This window comes from Lagopus leucura, unplaced genomic scaffold, assembly GCF_019238085.1.
Source record: "Lagopus leucura isolate 7727_CA_CO unplaced genomic scaffold, USGS_WTPT01 Super-Scaffold_73, whole genome shotgun sequence".
In the NCBI taxonomy this organism is placed as follows: Eukaryota; Metazoa; Chordata; class Aves; order Galliformes; family Phasianidae; genus Lagopus; species Lagopus leucura.
Window position 1 is genome coordinate 83121106 of NW_024962252.1, and position 22320 is coordinate 83143425.

A 22320-nucleotide genomic window follows, 5' to 3' on the forward strand; every position below is an offset into this window, starting at 1 on the left:
CATTTCGTCAAAATATCAAAATCTTTTGTCTGAAAAAAATGCAAAAGTACCAAAGTTTTGCCAGTGACAAGAAGCAAAGCACAGACAAAATTCATAACTCAGTATTCTCCATTTTCCTTTTTACTTGGGAATAAAAGCTAACTCTCAGACTGCATTCTACTACTTCGACCTTTCAACAAACATCAGACAAAATTAACTGTTATTTTGCTGATAAGTTTAGTGAATGTATCAACTTCTGAAGGAAGAGCTGGATTCAATTCCCCCAATATCAGGAGCAGAATCCTGAAATTCTGTCCTCAGAAGACTGTCCTAGTCACTAAGGAAAAATCTCATTAAGATTAGCCTTAAATTTCCACTGTTAGTGATTTCACTTTGTATAAAATATTCAGTGCTTCCCTGGGAAAAATATAGAACAAATGACCTGTAACCTATGACAGATAACTATAAAATCAGATGGGGGAGCATTAGAGACTCCACAGACAGTTGAAGACTTGCAGAAACACAGAAACACCAAGCTTAGAGGAAGATCTATGAACAATGTGACTGTGCAGACAAGACCAAGGAGGAGGTCAATTAGCACAAAAAAACCTCATGCCTCCTGAAGAACAAGTAGAAACAAGTAAAGAATGACAGTAAAGCAATAAGGAAAAAAGAGCAGCCAGACAACATGAAATGGAGACAAAAGAGAGGGTCAGACAACAAACAGATGAGTAATGGTGTATGTAAAGCTTAGAGAAGTACAAATGGACAGGAAGAAAAATATCTGAAATTCACAATTAGAGAAGGAAGACATTAAAGTACCTGAAGATTCCTGACTAGGAAGATCTGGCAGGACTCTCCTCAGTGCAGGTATAGCAAAGAAATAATACACTATTCACCACAAGATACATATAAGAATCCTGAAAGGGACTGGGGTAAAAATAATTAACCTGTGACAGGATGCAGCTGGAGTGGAGCACAAAATATTATGCCAGGTTGGTATAGATAAAGAGCAGCAGACACAGATGAAAAACAACTTCTGAAGTTTTTAATAGAAGTGTTTAAAGGCAGGGCCCTAAGTGTTTGTTATATGTATCATGACCATAATTAGAGAAAATAATGCATATAACCTGATTAGGAAGCCACGCTATGCCTACAAGAAGCAGTTAAAATATTTGCATACATATATACACTAACGAAGGAATGAGAACTGGTGCTACAGAACATGTGACCTTACAGGATAGGAAGAGCAAACAGTAAGCAGCTACATTCAAAAAGTTATAGGGACCTGTTTGCGTGAATAGGAAGGCAGCAGAAGAGATGACAACAGTCAATTATATTCAGAAAGAAACAACTGAGCTGAAGAAAAGTTATTTAATAAAAATCCTCAAGGTTCAATCATTACCGTTTCTTAAGGGGTTGCAGCTCAAAAAGCAGGGTTATCCTACAAAACTTGCTGAGGACACAAACTTGGAAAGCTTCGTTAATATGTAAAAAGATTTGAATATCACTGCAAGAAGAATGTTAAGGGCTGGCACACTGAAACAGGATTAGGTTTAATAATATAAAACAAACAAGAAATTTCACTGCTACCTAGGAACTCATTAGTTGCCACTGACAGTGAAAACCTTTGTTGCATTAATTGGCCACAGAATTGCTACATTTCGATGCAGTCACATAAAATACTGCACTACAGCATGCTTGGTAGTAATAGGGATGCAATAAAGTCTTTCAACAAGGCAGATATGGCATTCTTAGAGTCCCAGATCTATGTTAAGATTAGGAGAAAAACTCGTTGAGAGCAGCTCTGCCAAGAAGGATTCAGGGGATTTAGTGAGATGAAAAACGACATGAACCATCAGTGTGTGCTTGCAACCTGGAATGTCAACAGTATCCTGGGCTGCATCAAAAGAGGGGCGGCAGCAGGGCAATGATAAGATTGCCCCTGTCTGCTCTGCTCTTGTGGGATCTCATCTAGAGTACTGCATCCAGGTCTTGGCCCCCCAACACAAGAGAGATGAGGAGCTTTTGGATCAGGTTCAGAGTAGGACCACAAGGATGCTCAGAGGATTCGAGCACATCTCTTTTGAGGACAGGCTGAGGGAACTGGGCTTGTTCAGTCTAGAGGCGGCTCCAGGAACACCTCACTGTGGCCTTCAATACTTAAAGAGAACTTATAAACAGGAGGGAAATCAACTTCTCACATGAGTAGGTAGTGATAGAACAAGAGGGAATGATTTTAAACTAAAAGAGGAGAGATTCAGATCACATGAGGGGCTGATAAGGTGCTGGAACAGGCTGTACAGAGAAGCTGTAGAAGCCCCATTCCTGGAGGTGTTCAAGGCTAGGGTGGATGGGACTCTGGGCAACATGGTTGAGTGTCTAATTTAATGGATAACAACACTGCTCACAGCAGTGAAATTTGATGTATGAGATCGCTTCCAACTCAAGACATTCTATGATTCTTACCAAATCTACATAGATTCAGTGAAGGGCAGAATTAAGCACAAGAAGGCCAGGAATATTTATATACTCTCATTTAGGTAAATATGCATTACCATAACAAAAAATATTTTCCTTTTACTATGTCTAGGTTTGTCTCTACAAATCCAAGTAGAGCATCTAAAGAATAGTGCTATAAATTTAACAAATTAGTAAGATTTAGATGCCTACCACCTTTGTGAATCTAGTTTGCATCCTTGAGCACATAAGATCTCTGCTTTTTCTTTCAGAATTTGCTTCCAGTTACATGGCAAATGAGGACAAAGAACTCCTGACTGCAGGTTTTCCTGGATCTGTTAGAGGCCAGATTGTTCATGCACTGTGTGAAGACCCTAGGTGGCTAATTACAGCTGTCATTTCCAGGATGCTGTAAAGCAATTCTTACGGGACCGAAATCTATAAGAATAAACTTTTATGTATTTGTGCTCCTACTACAACAGCTACAATTCAACCTTAATCCAAACAGGAATCTCTGGACACTGTGATATTAATACATGATAAAATTACAACATTAAAACTCCAGTACAAATATGTCATCAGAAGCCTGATCTCTCTTGTCCTTTTAATAAAACCTTAGAAATGACCTCCTCCACTGCAGAAAATGCAACCTTAAGCTGCAGACCATGGCTCCATCAGTCCATACTTCCCAATGAACAGGAAGGAATAAGCCACTGGGAGGGGAAGAGAATCCAGCAGAAGGGAGAATAGGAAGAAAAGAAGGATGTGTGGTAGAAAATGGATGGGCTTAAAAATTTCAAAGCTGCTGATCACTCAAAAAATAAGTAGTTTACATAAAGTATTTTCCAATAATTGTAGTTCTAGCTTTCATTTATTCTTAAGAATATTATAGCCACTAGAGAAGACAAACTTAAAAACGTTAAAGATGAATAAAGATTTAAGTTTTAGCTCTCTCCAATCCATAATTCATGGGAAAAAAAAAAAAAATCTATTTTGTATCTTAGAGAAAACAGAAAATACCCCCAAAAATAAAAGGGATGCAGTCTTTTTTTTTTTTAATTTAATTTTGTGTAATTTATTTTATAACATTTCCTTGATTACTTCTGTCTTTTCTACAGTCATTAGTGCTGGAAGATACTTTTTGCCAATACAAAAAATACTTCCATCTAATTGAAGTCTTGGTACCTTATCATGGTGTTTGGTGGTACTGACAAAACAACACCATGAAGTGTAAAAATAAAGCTGTAAATAGTAGCTAATGTAACAAAAAATGAGAATGGATTTATTATTTAAATGTTCATTGGTTCTGAAGAGACAATTAACTTGACTCATTTTAAATAAATAAATAGATAAGCAGGTAAAAAAACTACCAGAATATATAATATAGCTACTCTTATATGATCTTGGTTAATGTTGTACCTGTGGATCAAAAAGAAAGTAGGGACGCCCACTCCTCAGTTGAAGTGCAATATATTCTTCTTGATTTCCAGGTGAAGCAGAGAAAAATATTAAACCATCAGGTTCCTTGGTTTTAAATTTTACTTTAATACCTGGTTAGAAAGAACAAGCAAATAGTCATTAAGTAAAATAGTTCTTACGCATTATGATAGTGTAATTATAAACAGAGCATCAATTTAAAAACAGCGGTGAAGTGGCAAACTAAAAGCTTGGCATGGAAGTTCTGTCCATTTTAAGCCCTTTCAGTAACTGTTGGAGAAATCCTCATAACCCATTCTGAGTCAGTCTTTGAGAGAGAGTTTGTGATTTCAGAGCCCTTACTCATTCACAATAATAATAATAATAATAATAATAATAATATATATAAAACTGTTACTCATGCTGGTAGGTAATTGCTTTCTTAAGGAAACAATTCAAATATTAGGATCCTGTTCTAATATTTGATCAACAGGCAGTTTCATATGTGGATTTCAACCAGTCCCTTAAGACTATCACGAAAGCAGAAATGAAGTTACTAAACTGAAGTGTTCCTAAGAAGAGTAATGTTGTTTGATACCAAGCTACCTAATTTGTGTATGCATATATTCCATATGCATATCAGGCATAAATATATATATATGTGATGGCACCTGATTTAAAAAAGAATACTTGGAAAATAGCTAGTTTTAACAAAAGCTAGAAATATCCCAAGAAATAATAAATTACCTATACTTAAAAAAAATTCCAGATTATTATCAATAGTTCCCATTTGGTTTCTGATAAATCATTGCATCAGCACATGAAATGTCATTCAAATGGCATAGAGTAAAACATTTTTGTTATTTACGTCTACAAATAAAATATCAAATACCACACAAACGACTCCTAAATATAACTGTCTGCAATATACTCACTAGAAATCTAAGAACACATTAATGAAACAACTCAATTATGTATCCATTTTAGACAAGTATAATCATGAATAAACAACTGTCGGATAACCACCACCAGAATACCTTTCTTTTAAACCATCTCCTGGATTCCACCTTATAGGAATAATAAAATTACAAATCCATAGACTTAATTTGCCACAACATTTTTAATGTGAAAAACTGGATATCTGAGTCTATGTTGGATCTATACTTTTACTATAATTAAGTTTTACTAACATTTTGCAAAATAAAAAAAAATGGCAGCGACAGAAACACCTGCCTTCTCTCTCAACTTCAAATGTATAATATAGAACAAACACTCTACTTCAAAAAAAACCCACAGATAATTACTTGAGGGAATACTGAGTGACACAGTCCTTACATTTTTCCTGTGTTGTTACATTTCTATTTTATTTTTCTGTCTTCTCATTTCAGCAGCTGAGAAAAAATATGGAGCAAAAAGATTTCTAGAGCTCAGTAATGGCTCCAATAAGAAAGTAGTATGTTATAAAATCACAAACTTGTTGGGTGACTAAGAAGAAAGCAGTGAAAAGTCTAGTGAAAAAAGGAGAAAAATCATTACTATATCCAGAAATTTGCCAGTAATATTTTCATGTTACTTCATTCATATACTATTCCCTTCCATAATGTTTCTGTGTAAAATGTTTTTTACAAAACAGTGTAATTTATTGGGTTTTAGACCAAACTACTTGGTCTTTTCACACTAGGTATTTTCATATACATTTCACTAATTTGTATCAAGCCAAAAACAATAAGGGATGAAAATTTTTCTTGTAGACGGAAGCTATACAGAAAACAATCATAATCTTGGTGCACAATCATAGAATTGCTCAGGTTGGAAAAGACCTTAAAGATCATCAAGTTCAACCACAACCTAACTACTCTATCCTGACTAACAACCCTCCGCTAAATCATGTCCCTGAGCATCACATCCAGGGATGGTGACTCAACCACCTCCTTGGGGAGCCTATTCCAGTGCTTAACAACTCTTTCTGTAAATAAATTTTTCCTGATATCCAACCAAAACTTACCCTGGCACAACTTAGGGCCATTTTCCCTTGTCCTGTCACCAGTTACCAGCCCCACTCTTGCTGTAAGCGCCTTTCAGATATTTGAAGAGAGCAATAATGTCTCCCCTCAGCCTCCTTTTCCCCAGACTTAACGGTCCCAGTTCCTTTAGTTGCTCTTCATAGGGCATGTTTTCACAAATATGCCCTTCACAAGCCTTGTTACCCTTCTCTGGACCTGCTCCAGCACCTCAGTGTTCTTTCTGTACTGAAGTGCACAAAACTGAACACAGTACTTGAGGTGAGGCCTCACCAGTGCCGAGTGCAGGGACAGGATTACTTCTCTAGTCTTGCTTACCACATCATTCCTAATACAAGCCAGAATGCCATCGCTCTTCTTGGTCACCTAGGCACACTGCAGGCTCATACACAGCCAACTGTTCATCAGTACATCAAGGTCTCTTTCCAGCAGACAGCTTTCCAGCCACTCCTCCTCAAGCTTGTAGGATTGCCTAGAGTTTTTGTGATTAAAATGCAGGACCTAACACTTGGCCCTATTGAAACCTCATATAGTTATCCTTGGCCCATGGATCCAGTCTATCCAGGTCCCTCTATAGTGCCTTTCTCCTCTCAGGCAGATCAAAACTCTCTCTCACCTTGATGTCATCTGCAAACTTATTGAGGGTGCACTCAATCCCCTCGTCAAGATTGTTAATAAAGATGGTAAATAAAAGCAGCCCCAGTACCAAGCCCTGGGGGACATCCCTCGTGACCAGCTGCCAACTGGATTTAAATCCATTGTCCACAACACTTTTGGGCCCAGCCATCCAACCAGTGTTTCACCCAGAGGAGCATACACCCATACAAACCATGGGCAGTCAGCTTCTCCATGAAAATGTGGGGGGACAGCGTCAAAGACTTTGTAGACCACATTGACAGCCTTTCCTTCATCCACTAAGCAGGTCGCCTTGTCATAGAATGAAATCAGGTTTGTCAAACAGGATCTACCATTCGTAAACCCATGCTGACTGATCCTCTGGTTGACCTTTGAACTCATCCATGATGGTTCCCAAGATTATCCATTCCATAACCCTCCTCGTTCATAGTAGATCATGCCTGTTATTTACCAATACCTATGAGAAATATCCTTTGACGCCACTTCACATAAATCATTTTAGGAGATATAACATATAATACACATACACACATATGAAACATTCTCTTTGAGAAAAAAGGAAAAATCAGTCACACAATTAGCATACTTGCAAAAAAAGCAATTGTGTACAATTAATGTACAGCAAATAAAAAAATCAATGAGTAGTAGCCATACTTAAGGAAAGAGAAAGTTGTTCTTTGAGGTTCCATTAGTATCACTACCAGCTGAGGGGCTGAGACTGATGATGGCCTATAATCACAGCATTGTGAAGTGCAATTAATTTAACAAGCTGTCAGTATTTTTTGTGAAGCTGACAAAAAATATTTCTGAAGTCTGAAGGATCCTTTCCCACTTCTAATTCAGAAGGACAACTGCGAAGAACATAATTGAGTTTCTGCAAAAACATCAATATTTTATAATGTCAAGCATCAGAAAACAAATTATATGGTTCACAACAGTAATGTTGTGATATTTCTTGAAGTTCACAAATGTTTTATGGGAGCTCTCTTCTTTGGATATTGAAGAGGCTTACAAAACCTTAATTCCTGCCTGCAGAGTATTGATAAGTCAACAATCACCTTTTTCATTCACAGTCCATGCTGCAAATTCTAGCTTTATTTGTTGCCTATTACATTATTCAGAGTACCATTTTACTTCTTTAAACACTAGTATCTTTGGAATCTCTCATGAGATAAGGAATTTGGACAACCCAGCTCAAAGTATTTTATGCCTCAGTATCAGTATTTTGTTGTATTTCGTAAGTGAATGGAGAAACTAGATACTATGCAAAGTCAGCATCTCACAGATAATATTCTGCAAATTTTGCAAACTAGCTGAGAAAAAAATACCAGTTGCCAAAAAAAGTACAGGGGAACAAATTGAACAAATGCATCCTAAGGATTATTGGATTATTCTAAAAACCTATTTTTCACTGGAATATAAAAACTTGGGAAAACAATACTTTTAACAGAAATGTGTACATATATGTATTTGTGAAAAGATTTCTCAAGTCCCATCAAAAGCACTGTGTCCAGGCCTGAGGGTTCCAACACAAGAAGGATGTAAGGTTGTTCAAGTGGGTCCAGAGGTTGGCCAAGAAAATGACCAACAACTAGACATTCAAAGCCCAGCTCAAAGGAGCCAATAAGTATAAGTTTTTTGACATGCTAAATACTTAGAAGTTGCTACAAGGCTCAGTCTCATGATACTTTACAAAAACATATACAAAAGCGCATAAACAAGCCTGTCCAAAACACAAACGTACAATCATATAAAAGCCTAATAATCGAAGGAACATTACAAATCAATCTTGTACAATTTGTAAAGCACATGCTTTTTCAGTGCAAATTCGCTAAGACGCTCCATTCGTATTTCCATTCTGCATTAAACAGTGTAAATAATTATATAAATGTACATTCCAAAGAAATGGACAGAAATCAGTTGAAACCTGTTGGCAAAAAGGGTTATACTTATGTTTACTACAGCTTTATGTGTATAATAACACCTAAAAATCACAGAAATTGTATATAAGGTTTGACTGAAGCATCAGGCTCTCAGTACTCCCTCACTCTGACAAATTTTAAGCACTTACTTACATAAAGACTGCATATAAACGCTTTTGCCTAATCAAAGTAAATTCTCCCACAGAAATTGTAAGATTTCTTTTTAACTGGAGTAGGGATAGATGAGGGAAACATTTCGGTAACTGGAAATCAATTCAATAAGTTGTTCAATTCTGGTTCAGTTATCTATATTTCGTGAAACCACATCACCTTTTATGCTACTATATACTTCCATTTAATTAGTATTTATTTGTTTATTCTATCCATTATTAAGTTGTTTTCCTTTTTTAGTAGAAATTCAAAAGATATAGATAAATGCTCAGATACACACGTACACACAAGCACAAAAAATCAGTTTTTCTAAACTATAACTGGAATTTCCTATCTCAGGTCAGCAGACTAGTCTTTTATGATGATAGTAACAACAGGAAAAGTTGGAAAACAATTGTTTTTAAAATGAAGTCTTTCAAAAACCCATATTTTGCAAAAGTTTACATTAGAGAATGACAAATTGAAGACTTTTTTTTTTAATGTATGTCCTTTCTCAAATTGAGAAAAAAATAAGTCAAACTGAAGGTTGAACAAAAATAATGATATATAATGACTGAAAGGCTGTAATAAGTTGCACTTACGGAAGCCATCGACTGAAAACCTAAATCCTCTTATTGAGAAATGAGCGTCTTTTTTATACTAAAAGGACTAATTTGATACCTGTTTTTTTCTTATTTTGCTTGCTATCCCATTGTACCCACTACTGGTAAAACAAACAGGACATTTTAGCTTTAATCTTCTTACTACATAACCCAAATAACTTCAGTCATGTTTGCATTAATGCTGCATTAATCATGTTGTTGCGTATTAATGAGTTTTCAGGCTATGCTAATTACTGTCATAGATTCTGCAGCAGCCCATTAAATATACAAATTACAGAATTAAAGAGCCAGAGCTCTTCATGATTAATCTTTAAATGGAGAAAAACTAATGATGTCTGTACAAAGTTTCTCTCCACTTTTGGCTGACTGAGTCCAACGAACAATCAATTAGAGTATTTGAAGAATAAGAGTATTGCTCATACTAAAAGATTTTTTATGCTGTTATTCTGTGCAGAAGACACATCCATTTATAAGTTTCTATCATGTGGACTTTCTTAGCACAGTCCAGAGTGTGAGGTCTTCTAGAGCATTACACAGAAGATGTATCAGACTCTAATTCATTATTGCATACTCATAGGACTCTGCTGGTTCCATATGAATACAGTAAATCAATCTTCTCCTTATAGCAAGGACAACAGCCTTGCTACTCCCTAATAAGAAAGATTTACAGCAAACCTTGGTGAAAAGAAAGCTAAGATAAGTTTAAAGTCATTTGATAAGATTTGATGTATTAGTAGTACTTTCTGCCTTCATTTACAGAGTGATAGCTTTTTCTTTTTTTTTTTCTTCTTCCCTTCCCTGGCAAAATCAAGAGATTCAAAAATCAGGAAACCCCAAGTCTGCACCCAGAATATAACTGAGCTATGTGATCCAAGAATCACCGTTTAACACCCCTTGTTTCATATATACCTTCCTGAAGAATGGTAGGCAATATCACTCGTGTACGGTTCTGTAATGTTTGAAAATTTCATTACTGCCTTGTTCTCCTTATATATAAAATTGACAAAATGTCCATGTATATCCAGAAAAATTACCTGAGCACCAGGTATTTATTGTCAATTGAGAAAAACTAATATATCTAAATAGGCGTATCTCTAAATACTACTACATTATGCAGAATATCACAAGGTCTTCCTAAAGAACAGATTCCCAGTCTGTATTAATATTATTCAGCACGTCAATAGCAAATGATAAATCAGCTAACTGAACTATAACAAACTTATCCAATCAGCTCTCTGCACTCCAGAAGTATATAAACCAGACTCGCTGCATTTAAGATTTTAAATTTATCCCAATAATTAAAAAAAAAAAAAAAAAAGAACAACAATCTTCTCAGAACAAGATTGATCTCGGCATGAGAATACTCTCGTATGAAGTTGAGGTGAAAAAGAATGGATTGCTGCAATTAGTAGAGAACACAACAAAAGGATATCAGAGTCTATAAAAAAAAACCAAAACAGGTAAAGGTGAAGCTTCCTAATACACTCAACAGAAAAGAAAGCATTCAAGAAAAGCAAGATCTTTTCATAGGCACTTCATATCTTAATAAAATGAGAAAAAATTATGATGATCTGCAAAACACTGGCATGAATTATCCAAGGGTTTACCAATACATGAGACACATTGGACATATTGACTAATCAATTTATCTAAATAAATGAGAACCTCAGCAAAATCACATATGAAAGAGCAGAATTAAATGTGAGATGAAGATAATCACATTAGCTGTTAGCATTCCCCAGCCCTGAGAATCAATTTTTTGTTGTTTTCAAAGAAGTTTAAAGCAATACAATCATTCAAAAAAAAAAAAAAAGTGTCCTAACTCAATTCACTAAGCAAGCCCAGGAACAAAATTCAGAAATGTCTTCCGCTTGTGTACATGGCAATAGTAGACAACATGTAGACATAAAGAAGAGTTATTTCTTTAGAGTCTACCGATCAGAGCAGAAAGAATAACTGTCATCTTGAAGTTCTAGAAATAAAGTCCTTTTTGGAATAGGGGTCAGCTGTGGGGCCATTTCTACGCTGCTCTTAACATTGAAGTGAAATACATGCAAAGGAGAAACACCAGTCCTATTTTCATCTAAGGCTTTGATTAGTTTTTTGTTTTGTTTTTCACAGACCTGAACTAAAGTTGAGAAAGCTTTACTAAAAATGGCATCTCTCACAAATAGCATCCGTAATCATTTTTCATTTATTTATCTTTATGTAGACTGGAAAGAAAGTCAAATGGACTCAGATTTTTGTTAGAAAAGGAAGAACTGACTTCTTTATGAGGAAATCCCTGACTTCAAATTCTGATATTTAAAATATAGAAATAGAAGCAAGCATTCATCTTCATTTCAGGATGAATTATTTGGAGAAAGGATTGTTTTCTGTTAGCAGTATGTGAATTAGCACATAAAAAAAAAGTCATGCAACAAGGGTAAGGTAGGAGAGGCTTCTAGGTGTTAATGCAATGCAAATCATAATTACTAGAAATACGATGACAAGAAAAATCACTTCAAAGATTTACAACAGCACAATCTATAAAAGGTCAACATCACAGAGAAATCAGAAATGAGCTGGAGGTCAGTAGCTGTAAATAGCACTTCAATTATGAGCCTTTAGTTAGTATTTACAACAGTAGTACAAATGTAATACTGCACAGAGAGTAATTTAACTGATGAAGGGAAAAGAGTATGACTAGAACTGTGTAGAATGCAAATACATCAAAATTAAAGTCAGTGTAATGGTCTGAAACATAGAAAATTTAGACAACAGTGCATTAGCCAAGGCAGAATCCAATCACACAGCATCGTAGACTGTAGAAGCACAATAAGGTGGAAAACCTGCAGTAAATGAAGAAGCTTGTTGATTAGACATGGACATATGGAAAAAATATCTAAAATAACCTAATGAATATTGTGTGGAGTATCATAGGATGAAAATGGAAACGTAACAGAGAACAGGAAAATATTCCTTGTAGTACTTGAAGCAGTATTTCTCATTATTTTTGATGTAGTGACTTTTCCAAGAAATATAAGAAGTATGTTCATAGGAGGTCTGAAAGGCATAATCAGGTGCCATTTTTACACATAACAATTCACTTTTTCCAAGCTTACAATGTGCTGGAATAACTGACATACTGGCTGAACTGAACTTCCACAACCTTCACCAGCTTAGGTTTTCTGAGATCTTAATTATTGCCTTCATAGACATCTGTCATCCAATGGAAATGCACCTTTAGAGTGCAGTGGCTCTAGCTACAGAAGAGTTAGTATTACTCCACTACATTTTGTTATATTCATGTTGTTTGTGGGTTTTTGTTTTTTTTTTCCATGCATCTCTGTGCTTAAAGAAATGAAAATTTCTTTGAAGTTTGTAACGTCGTTGCACAAAATCTTCATTGAAAATATTTGGATAACACCGTAGCATCTACACAGACTATTTTCCTTAAGACAATGATTCACAGCTACCAAAACACCATCTAACACTATCTTCCAATCTTGGAACTCAGCTTCAGTGAAACTAACCCACCGCCCTTTACAGATCATAGCATGATGCACCAGATATAGGGTTAGCCATAATCCAGAAAAATAGCTTTGGTCTTGCTCCCTTCAGATGACCATGTGATTAAAGGTATGAAAGTCAACAGGATGAAGGTAAAATGTTAGCTCTGGTAATTTAAAAGTAAACAAATATCCACCATCTGGAACATGCAGAAGACAGAAAGGACTGCACACAAGCAATCAATTTTCTCTTAGAAGTAACTTCTGTGTACATATGACCCCTGCTTATTCTCATTTATGTTTTGTTTCCCAAGACACAGGAGGAATAATTTATGCGTATGGCAGTCACAGTCCATGGAGTGTTATAGAATAGACAACTGGGTTAGAAGGGAAAACCACCTGTAGCAGTTGTTCAGCATCAGCTGCTATCAATTCTGTTTGCATGCATGGTGTTCAACAGCAGTTTATGGGACAATAATCCAACAGGTTCTTTCTCATTGGTTATCATATATTAGGCCGTATCTATCAAATTCATCAGCCTCCTCTGCTCTCCTCAGCTTCTGTAAAGAGCATGTCACAAAACATGACTCAGTGGAGTAAGCCAGCTGTGGAGTTTCCATCACTGATTTGTAGCCAGGCTTATTCCAAAGAATCAAAATGCTCCACTCAGTGAAGAGTTAAGCACAAAGAAGAATACACCAAAACTAGCACAGTACTGAAGAAGTATTTACCTATCAGCTCAATAGTCACTCACTAGGAAATATTTTGAGTGATAAATACAACTCAGTCCTCTCCAGTTCCCCTTGTTATAAGGGCTTGCAGTGGGTATGAAAAAACTCTTGCACTACCATTCAGTAATACAATGAATTTGACAAATACAACTTGCAGGAGACATATACAGCCAGGTATTATACAAAGTCCTGAGTGCAATCATCTAGCTGGGCAATTGGGATACTACAAAAACATGTTGGTGCTACTGGAGATCAGGGATAGCATCTTCCTCCTAGCCAGGTGTGCTAAATGGTCCTCAGTTGAGAATCAACCTGCCATTTTCCTTGTATGACAGCATGCAAATGAAAAAGTAATAGGACATCACCACAAAGCAGCATCCACACTGCAATCTGTGGTATCTCAGTGCTCTTCTATGAATGGCAAAGAGTTCACGATTTTCTCATGGTTCTTATCAATACTGGGGGAAATTTTCTCCCCCCCAGATAAGGCATTCTGAACCACATCACTGGCAGCAGAAAACGTGATCCAGGAATAAGCATTAATAAGTATATTTCAGTAGTGTGAGCAGCCATAGAAATCAACCTATGAGTACTTAAGTAAAAGACAATTTACACAAAGATTCAACTTGAGGCAAATGAGAAACTGAACAATATATAGAAAGATTATAATGACAGGAAATTAATTGATATAGCATATATCGTTTTCTAAATACTATCATAATTCTGTTTGCCCAATGTAAGTTAATTTGCAACACTAAACAAGGAATAAATTAAACCACTCAGGCACAAGGATTAAAACAGTAACTTTCATATAATTTCCTGCACAGCCATTTGTATTTGATCCAATCTCATACTTGCACTGTAAACTCTTTAGCACACAGACTATCAATTTTTCTTCCTAACAAAAAAAGATTAGCGCACAACCAGTTTTATTAATATAAACAGAGAGATAAGGACAATAGCTGAATACATTCCTTAAAATTTTCTCTAACATAGCATGACATTATTTAGCTTAAATAAATTGTGATATTTTCAAGTGGTTATTGATTGATCCTACATCATCTCAGAATTTTAACTCCTTTAGGGATTCCTGAGTTAAAGACCACTTTGCTGCAGCCTACTTTTATGTTGATTTTTACATTATTGCCTAAAACATGAGTGATTGCAGAATACATGGCTAATTCTGAATGTTGATAACAAAGAAATGCCTCTGCTGCTGCAGTTCAAATCATTTATAGCTTTTTCTTTTTTCTCCCACTCCCTTTTTCCCAAGATTAGAGGCTCTCAATAATACAGAAAATCATGATTGATCACAATATTGTAATAATTAAATAAAAAATTGAGAAATTTGCCATACAACATTACAGAGAAGTGATATTCCATATTACTATTTTGTTTCCAATGTGACCATTTTAATTTCTGCTTCTTGAAATACCTCACAGAAAGACAAACACATTCAAAAAACACAACAAAAATAACCAAACAGCAATCCTTATTCAGATGCTTTAAAAGTAGATCTAAGTCACCTTTTTTTCCTGTCCTGTGTTCCCTGAAGGCTTGAATGGCAGTTTAGTCCCACTGATTACCTTGAAGTTTTGCTTGTGAAGGTAGGGCAGTGTATAGGACAGTGATAAAAATAAGACACTCGCCTCATCCTTACCAGTAGAAATATATTAAGAGAAATCTTACTATAAATGCAGTTAAAACAGTAATAAATAAGTCACCAAAAACAAAATCTGAACTTCCTTTTGCTACTGAAAGATAATTGTGGTAGCTGTAGCAGCAACACGTTTCTAGTCTAAAACAAACTAGCCTTGCAGGCAAGCTGGGCAAAGACTCGTATAGCATGCAACTCTCAGATATTTCAGGGCAAGAACACTGCTTTTGCTTTGAGCTGACAGACACGCTTTGGGGCACAGAGACCCTTGTAAATCCCAGGTTGCTGTAGAAAGGAAGTACTAGACTATCAAGACAGACCTGAGAGTAGCCTGAAGCTTTACACCCAGCTCAGCCCCATGGCATATTAAAAGCTCTGAGAAGGACTTCTTGGGACCTATTTAGCACAATTCCTCTCAGTACCCTGAGGCTCTCAGGTGTAGGAAGATTTCAGTTCTTGGCTACTAAAGCCAATAACATTGGGCATTTTTATCTCAAAGCAGCCTTAAACACTGGCCATTTCTCAAGCTTGCTGCAGTTGGTGATCACTTTGCAATTCTGCAGGAGTACTCCCTGTGTTGCCTTAATTTCCACCTCTGACACTTCCCTGACCCTTCCCAGCGTATGTGAAAGGCAGAAGATCTGGCATAAAGCCAATGAGGCAGGATTCCCATTTAGCTCATTTTTCCCCCTTGGCACATACAGCTCAGAGGCACAGATAGGTATATATAGGAATATCTTAACTTCTTGAAAATTAATGATGCTAGCTTGATGATCCAATATGGGTTTGGAATAAGTGGGTCAAAATGAAGTATTTTGATCACTGAATTGGAACAGTTTGGGATAAAAACATATACAACAACTGATGATGAAAGAATCTGAAAGCAGGAAAGAGGGAGAAACACCTGTGTTTGAAAGCTGGAGTGCAGATGGAAAAAAAAAAAGATTTTAAAAACTCTGATTAAAACCTTCAAAATATTGTAACAAATAAATAAATTGGTTACAAATGACTTCCATCTGAATAGCGCCAAAACATTCACGTGAGTGTTAACTTTTAAAAGATAAAATATAAAATTCTCTTTTCTGTCCATAATGCAGTAAGTCTTCCCACTGGTAGGCATTTTCAAACTCATTCTCTGCTGCCTCCTGGAATATTCCCAACAAGTTTTTCTCTTGGTTCTACAGTTCACTTAATAATTTGTTTCTGACTCAAAAGATTTACCTGGGATAGTTGTACCTGCCAGTCTAGCCTTCGATTTGTTCATCCAGTTATGAAGGTTGATGGGAACAAAGACTGTAATTTGAGTAAACAGATTCTCCCCTCCCTCCATGTCTCTGCAGCAAGTCACCAAATGACTTGAAAATGCATAAAATAAAATCCCCTAAGGGCTAAAACTCCACTACACCAAAATTCTCACTATTTACTATAAAGAGAATACATACTGTTAAAGGTGGCTCATCTGCTGAAGGGGTTTCATTAAAAAAAAAAAAAAAAAAAAAAACCTTCTAAAGTAAACCGGAGTAAAAGAGTACTATTAATCACAAACCTTAGGAGAAAAATAGCAGTTTATATAAAGGTGTGATACTAATTATACTTCAACCATTTTTTTTCTTCACTCAGGAGAAATATGAGGACATATACCATTCTAAACATTAGTTATAACAACTCTCACTTTCCTAGAACAATGCTAATCCCAATTTATGACCACATAAGTGTGGTCAGAACAAGAATATTTTAAAGAAGAGTTAGATATGAAGTATCAGATCAAATGTCATTTAATAATTTCCTTCCCCCTCGCTCAAATAGAGAACATACTCCCTTCTGAATTCTCAAAGAATACCACCCTGTATAGCACTGAAAAGTACCATTAGGATAAGTAACATTGACGTGATGAATTATTGCATTCTTGTTGTTGCTCCCCTACTTGGTTTATTTTACACTATTCGCTTGTACAACCCTGCGTGGATTTTATCAAATAGCACAATAAAAAACACATCACAAAATATTCAGAACGGTAAAGATATGACCCTCAAAAGCGTTTTTGTAGGCATAAAAATTAGAAAATACAAGGATAAAACCAAAAAGAAAAAGCTCTTCCATTATAACTTTAATAAGCACAATATAGTTTGTAGAAAGCACTGAATGAATTTTGAAGAGGACACAGACTACTAAAGGAACATGTGGGGCTGCACAGCAGAAATTTCAGAAAACTCAAGTTACTGTGGCGAACATTTTCAGAGTAGAACTTCATTTTATAACCATAACCATATCGTGAGAGAGCAAACAGTCCCTTTTTAACTAGATACAGATAGGACTTTAGCAGCAGCACAGTTAAGTTAGAGTGCTTTATAAATAATGATCAATGTTTAAAATCAATGCTCTTGCAAATTGGAGCCAATGCAAAGGGGCTAGCACCAGAGTAAAATGATTCGATTGATATATTTTGGATCTACTGAAATAAATCCATTTATAGGAGCATTTGCAGGATGACTAAGTTAAAAGAGCACTGCAACAGTCAGACCTGGCTAAGGGAACGCCTCCTCCTACTGACAATATTTCAAACTGATAAAAGAGCTGACCAAGTGCAATCAGTGCTGTGATGAATAAAAGAAAGCTTGGGACCATTAACATTAATGGGACTTGTGTGGCTAAATGCTCATATATTGTACTGAAAATTTACCCAATGGACCAAGAGATTTTTTTTTTTTTTTTTGCTTGTGCTCCCCTTTTTCCCAGTACATTCTATACAATCAATTTAAAAATATTTGCAATGTAATATAAACTTCTAAAATAACTTCATATGATTAATATCCCATGAGTCTCTGAGGAAAAAAAACAGAAAAAAAAGAATTACAGAGCACACTCAGGCTACTTGGTAGACTTGAGAAAATAGAAATGCCAGTTTTATAAACACAGATAAAATTGGCTGATCTAATATCTTTAGGCAGAGTGACTTAGCCTTGGGGCACAATAACAAAGATGCTAGCACCTGCCAACTACAATGTGTATTAGGGAATGGCTAATAAACCATTACTATATGAGAGCTCGGTGAAATTCTGTGGGAAGGCAAACTCAGATCAGCAAGTATACTTCTAAGAACATATATCCAGAATACGACCTGGTTAAACAGCTTTAATTTGAAATGTTACAGTCTGTTTATCTTATAATAATTTATTAAATACTCACTATATACCCAGTGCTGTACCAAAACAAGAAAAGGGTGTTATTATAAGCTCAAGCTCCTTCTACAATCTAACCTGACAAACACCACAGGATACAATCGGGAGTGAAGGAGCAGATTTAAGGTTAATGTTGTTCAGCTTCTTCAGGAACACAGCTCCAAATTTCAAGTTTCAGTCATTCCAGCACAGACTACCAAGCTAGCAGCAAACAAAATCTGCCCTTTTCCATCTCTTACTTAAAGAGCACCTAGTCATATTAACTCATACCATCATGACCTTAAGCAAGAACAAGATATGAAGTTCTAGCTTACCAAAATATGCAGTAGATTTATTTACCTCTCTGCCATGAGCAAATCATCCTACTTGCTCTGCACACAACATATTATCTGTAGAACATCAAGTCAAAATCAAATACCAAATATTAATCTTCAAGGCCACCTATGTAAGCGGTTCAAGATATCTCAAGTGCCCTTCTCATTATGTTGGTGACCTCCCTGAACAAGTGCTGTTAGTTTCAACGCTCACCAGAGCAAGACTAAAGTCCCTCTGCAAGAAAGACAAAGGCTATGGAACTCATTAGAGAAACAGATGAGAATGTTTTGGAAGACACTCAGGCACCATTTACAAACCATGATAAAAGCTGAGTGTATCATTTGGTATTCTTACCCAATACATTGAAATGACTGTTGGCTAAAAAAGATGCACAAAATGCATCTGATAAAGACAAATTTGTTTAAAAAAAAAAAAAAAAGATAAGACTTTCAGCTCACTTTGTTTTTTTCTGCTCAAAATGAAAATAACAAATTTTCTTCAAAGATAAGTAATTCTGTCTCCATCTGCAACTAGAAGGCCAGAAGGTTACAACTCTACCATCACAGTATAAGACAAACTTCAAAAATCAACAAAGAAACCAAAATTTTCTCCAAGAAGCGTCTAAAATGGAGAGCAAATAAATGAATGAAAGCCAGACTTTCTCAGTCTTGTAAACTGACAATAAAAGGACCATCTGCTTCATTTAATAAAATCAGGTTGAAGAACCAGAATTTATCACAAGCTAAAAAGGGTTGTATATTGTATAAAATTATCTGTATCCAATTTCTAATTGTTGTGGTTTAATCTAGCAGGCAGCAGAATACCACATAACCATTCACACACCACTCCCTCCCAGTGGGATGGGAGAGAGGAATGGGGAAAATAAAGTAGAACTCATAGGTTGAGATAAAAAGTATTCACTAAGATAGAAAAGGAAGACAAATAATAGTAACAGTAATTACACACATACATTTACAAAACAATAGATACACAATGCAAGTGTACCACCCACTGACCAATGCCTCCCAGGGCATTGGGTGGACAGTGGGTGGTACACTTGCATTGTGTATCTATCTGCACAGTGGCTGCCCTTCTCAACCAACTCCCCTCAGTTTTGTAGGCTTTTTTTTCCTCCCTCCACAAGACGCTGTATGGTATGTTGAGGGTAGTTCTCCTGGTTCTATTCCGTCCCAGCTTCTTCTACTCCTCCCCCAGCACCCTCACTGGCAGGACAGTATGAGAAGATGAGAAACAGAAATGTCCTTGGTTCTGTGCAACAACTAAATCAGTATGTTATCAACACCATTCTTCTCCTAAATCTGAAACACAGCATCACACCAGACACTATGAAGAAAAACTCTATCCCAGCTGAAACCATTACACTAACGAAGATTATGAAATGGAATCTTATGAATTTCCAAACATTATTCAGTTTGCTTGCAATATCGTAAGATTCTCAATTCTGAATATTTCAAAACAGTAACTGTAGTAATATCTGATGTAGTTAAGACCAGTCTAGATAGCCACAGTATCAATAGTTGGTGATTACCAGATCAAAGGCCTTACTTAAATCAATAAAGATAGCTACTCAACATTGATTACCATCCAGCACTATAAAAATATAATTGCTTACCTCGAGAGGAGCAGTACAAGTGAAATGAAAAGGTCAGAAAAGGTCAATAATTATTTAAATTAAACTTACATCTTCCTTCATCTGATGGACCAACTCCAGCACACACTAAAATGGTGGTGATTTACCAGTTTAAAGAGACGTATTAACATGTCAGCAAAGGGCTTAGCAGTAATTGGGTCAGCAATTCGAAGAAGTCAAGGATCCAGGTTGCCAGCTTCTCCATTTACGTTCCCAATTAATCTTCAAGTATTATAGATCTTAAGTCAGTGAGCACAGATCTAACTACTTTCAATCAAACCTCATTTTGAGTATATACAGACATTGTTATTGAGATTTTTCTGCAATAAAGTATATAACTCTTAGAATTTCTTCAAATGAAAAAAAGCCATGCAACAACTGTCTAGTGAGATCAATGAATCTTCCAGTAATTTAGTATAGGACATTTCTGTCACCCAAATTAAATTGTCCTTATACTAGAACAAGATTACTTGGCAGGCTTTCATTTTCATTCTGTACTTATGCTAGCAGCAGATTTCTGAATTCTCAGCCACTATACCTCAGCACTGCTCTTTAAGGTAGTAATTTTGTCCATCTACCTTTGCTTTACAGACCATCTATCAATGCAAGTGCATTTCATAGAAATTTTGAATAACTTGAGAAAAGATGCAAAAGTGCAACTTCATCTAATTCTACAAAAATATCTTCAAAAACAATTGGTTTTACAGGTATTTACTTTCAAAGTTGAAAAGGACAGTCTTGATTAGCCCAACAACTACAGAGCTGGATTACTCTTCAGAACTCAAGGTATCAAAGTGCATATAACCAGCACCTAGCTAAATATGAACTATGCTCCTTAGTTTTTTTTTTTTTTTTTAATATACACTTACTGAAGAAAAATACCAGCAAGTAATAGACATTCAAATGACATGCTTTCTTACAAAAGTATTGTGTGCTGTATCCTGAGGATCCCATCCAACGACAAAATGTACCATAATCTTTAGACAATGTGCATACATAAGATAACGAAGACCTTACTCAAACTAAAATGCTACAACTTCAGCATAGTCTGCAAGTCACTGCATTTAAATCACTAGTCCTCCAGTGCAGAAACTACTTCCATCCCAGTGGCTGCAAAATGGAATGGCAGCAACACTTCTGCTACTCCTTAACAGTTTTGCACTTTTTTAGAAGAGTATATTTTAGAAAAAAAAAATTATAAACATGTTTTGATTTGTGCCAAATACCACTTCGAAGAATTTACGTCACTCTTTAAATTTTAACAACAAAAGCTTGGTTTTTTTTGTTTGTTTGTTTTTGTTTCTTTTAGCTCCTTCTTCTGAATAAGAGAGACAAACTCATTAGAATAGCCTTCTTGACCTATATATTTCTATGAACTTGGTCCTGGCCATGAAATTCTGGTGGTGTGCTAGACACTAGAAAGAAAGGTGAAAAGTCTTGCTTTTGGACTCATTTTCTCCTATTTAGTGTCTGCCATGCACAAAGAAAAAGACAACACCTTAAAGAAGACAGAAGATCAAAGACTTCATAATTGTCAAATCTGGAAAAAGGAAAGAAAGAAGCAAATCCTGGATAATGATAAAACATGAAAAAAAAAAAGGCAAAAAAAAAACAAAAAAACAGAAGAGCAACAGGAAAATAGAAAACCAAGAGGGCCTATAACCATCAGTATGAACTCTCCTTACCAATCCTGTTGGAAAGATACGTTCACAGAAAATATACACAGTCAAAAAAATCAAGAATAGTCAAAAATCATGCTATGGATCCTTCATGATCATCTAGTACAGTAGTCAATGTCTCTGATAGTTCAGATCAGAAAGAGATTTCATTAATATTAAAGATTTTTACCCACTGACATCTAATGTTAGTCAGCAATGCTCCAAATGATGGATGTCTGGGATTCTCCTGACAGATTTTTAAAATTATTATTACTAATATTACTTAGAATAACTGGTTAGTCGACATTAGGACTTCAAAAATAAATCCTCAAAGCTTACAAAGTAAAATAAAATAAAAATTGCCTGCAAAAAATAGTACACATGGAGGATGAATAATGACATAGCCTACAATTATACACACACACACATTT

General features: G+C 35.7%; 1 protein-coding gene across 1 annotated transcript in view; it reads right to left on the reverse strand.

Annotated features, from left to right (window-relative positions):
* USH2A (usherin) overlaps positions 1 to 22320 on the reverse strand; it is a 394411-nt gene that overhangs the window by 245604 nt on the left and 126487 nt on the right. Inside the window, exon 24 of the mRNA XM_042878308.1 lies at positions 3859 to 3989. Within this exon, the coding sequence (XP_042734242.1) occupies positions 3859 to 3989 (131 nt within the window). The remainder of the gene's footprint in view (positions 1 to 3858; positions 3990 to 22320) is intronic.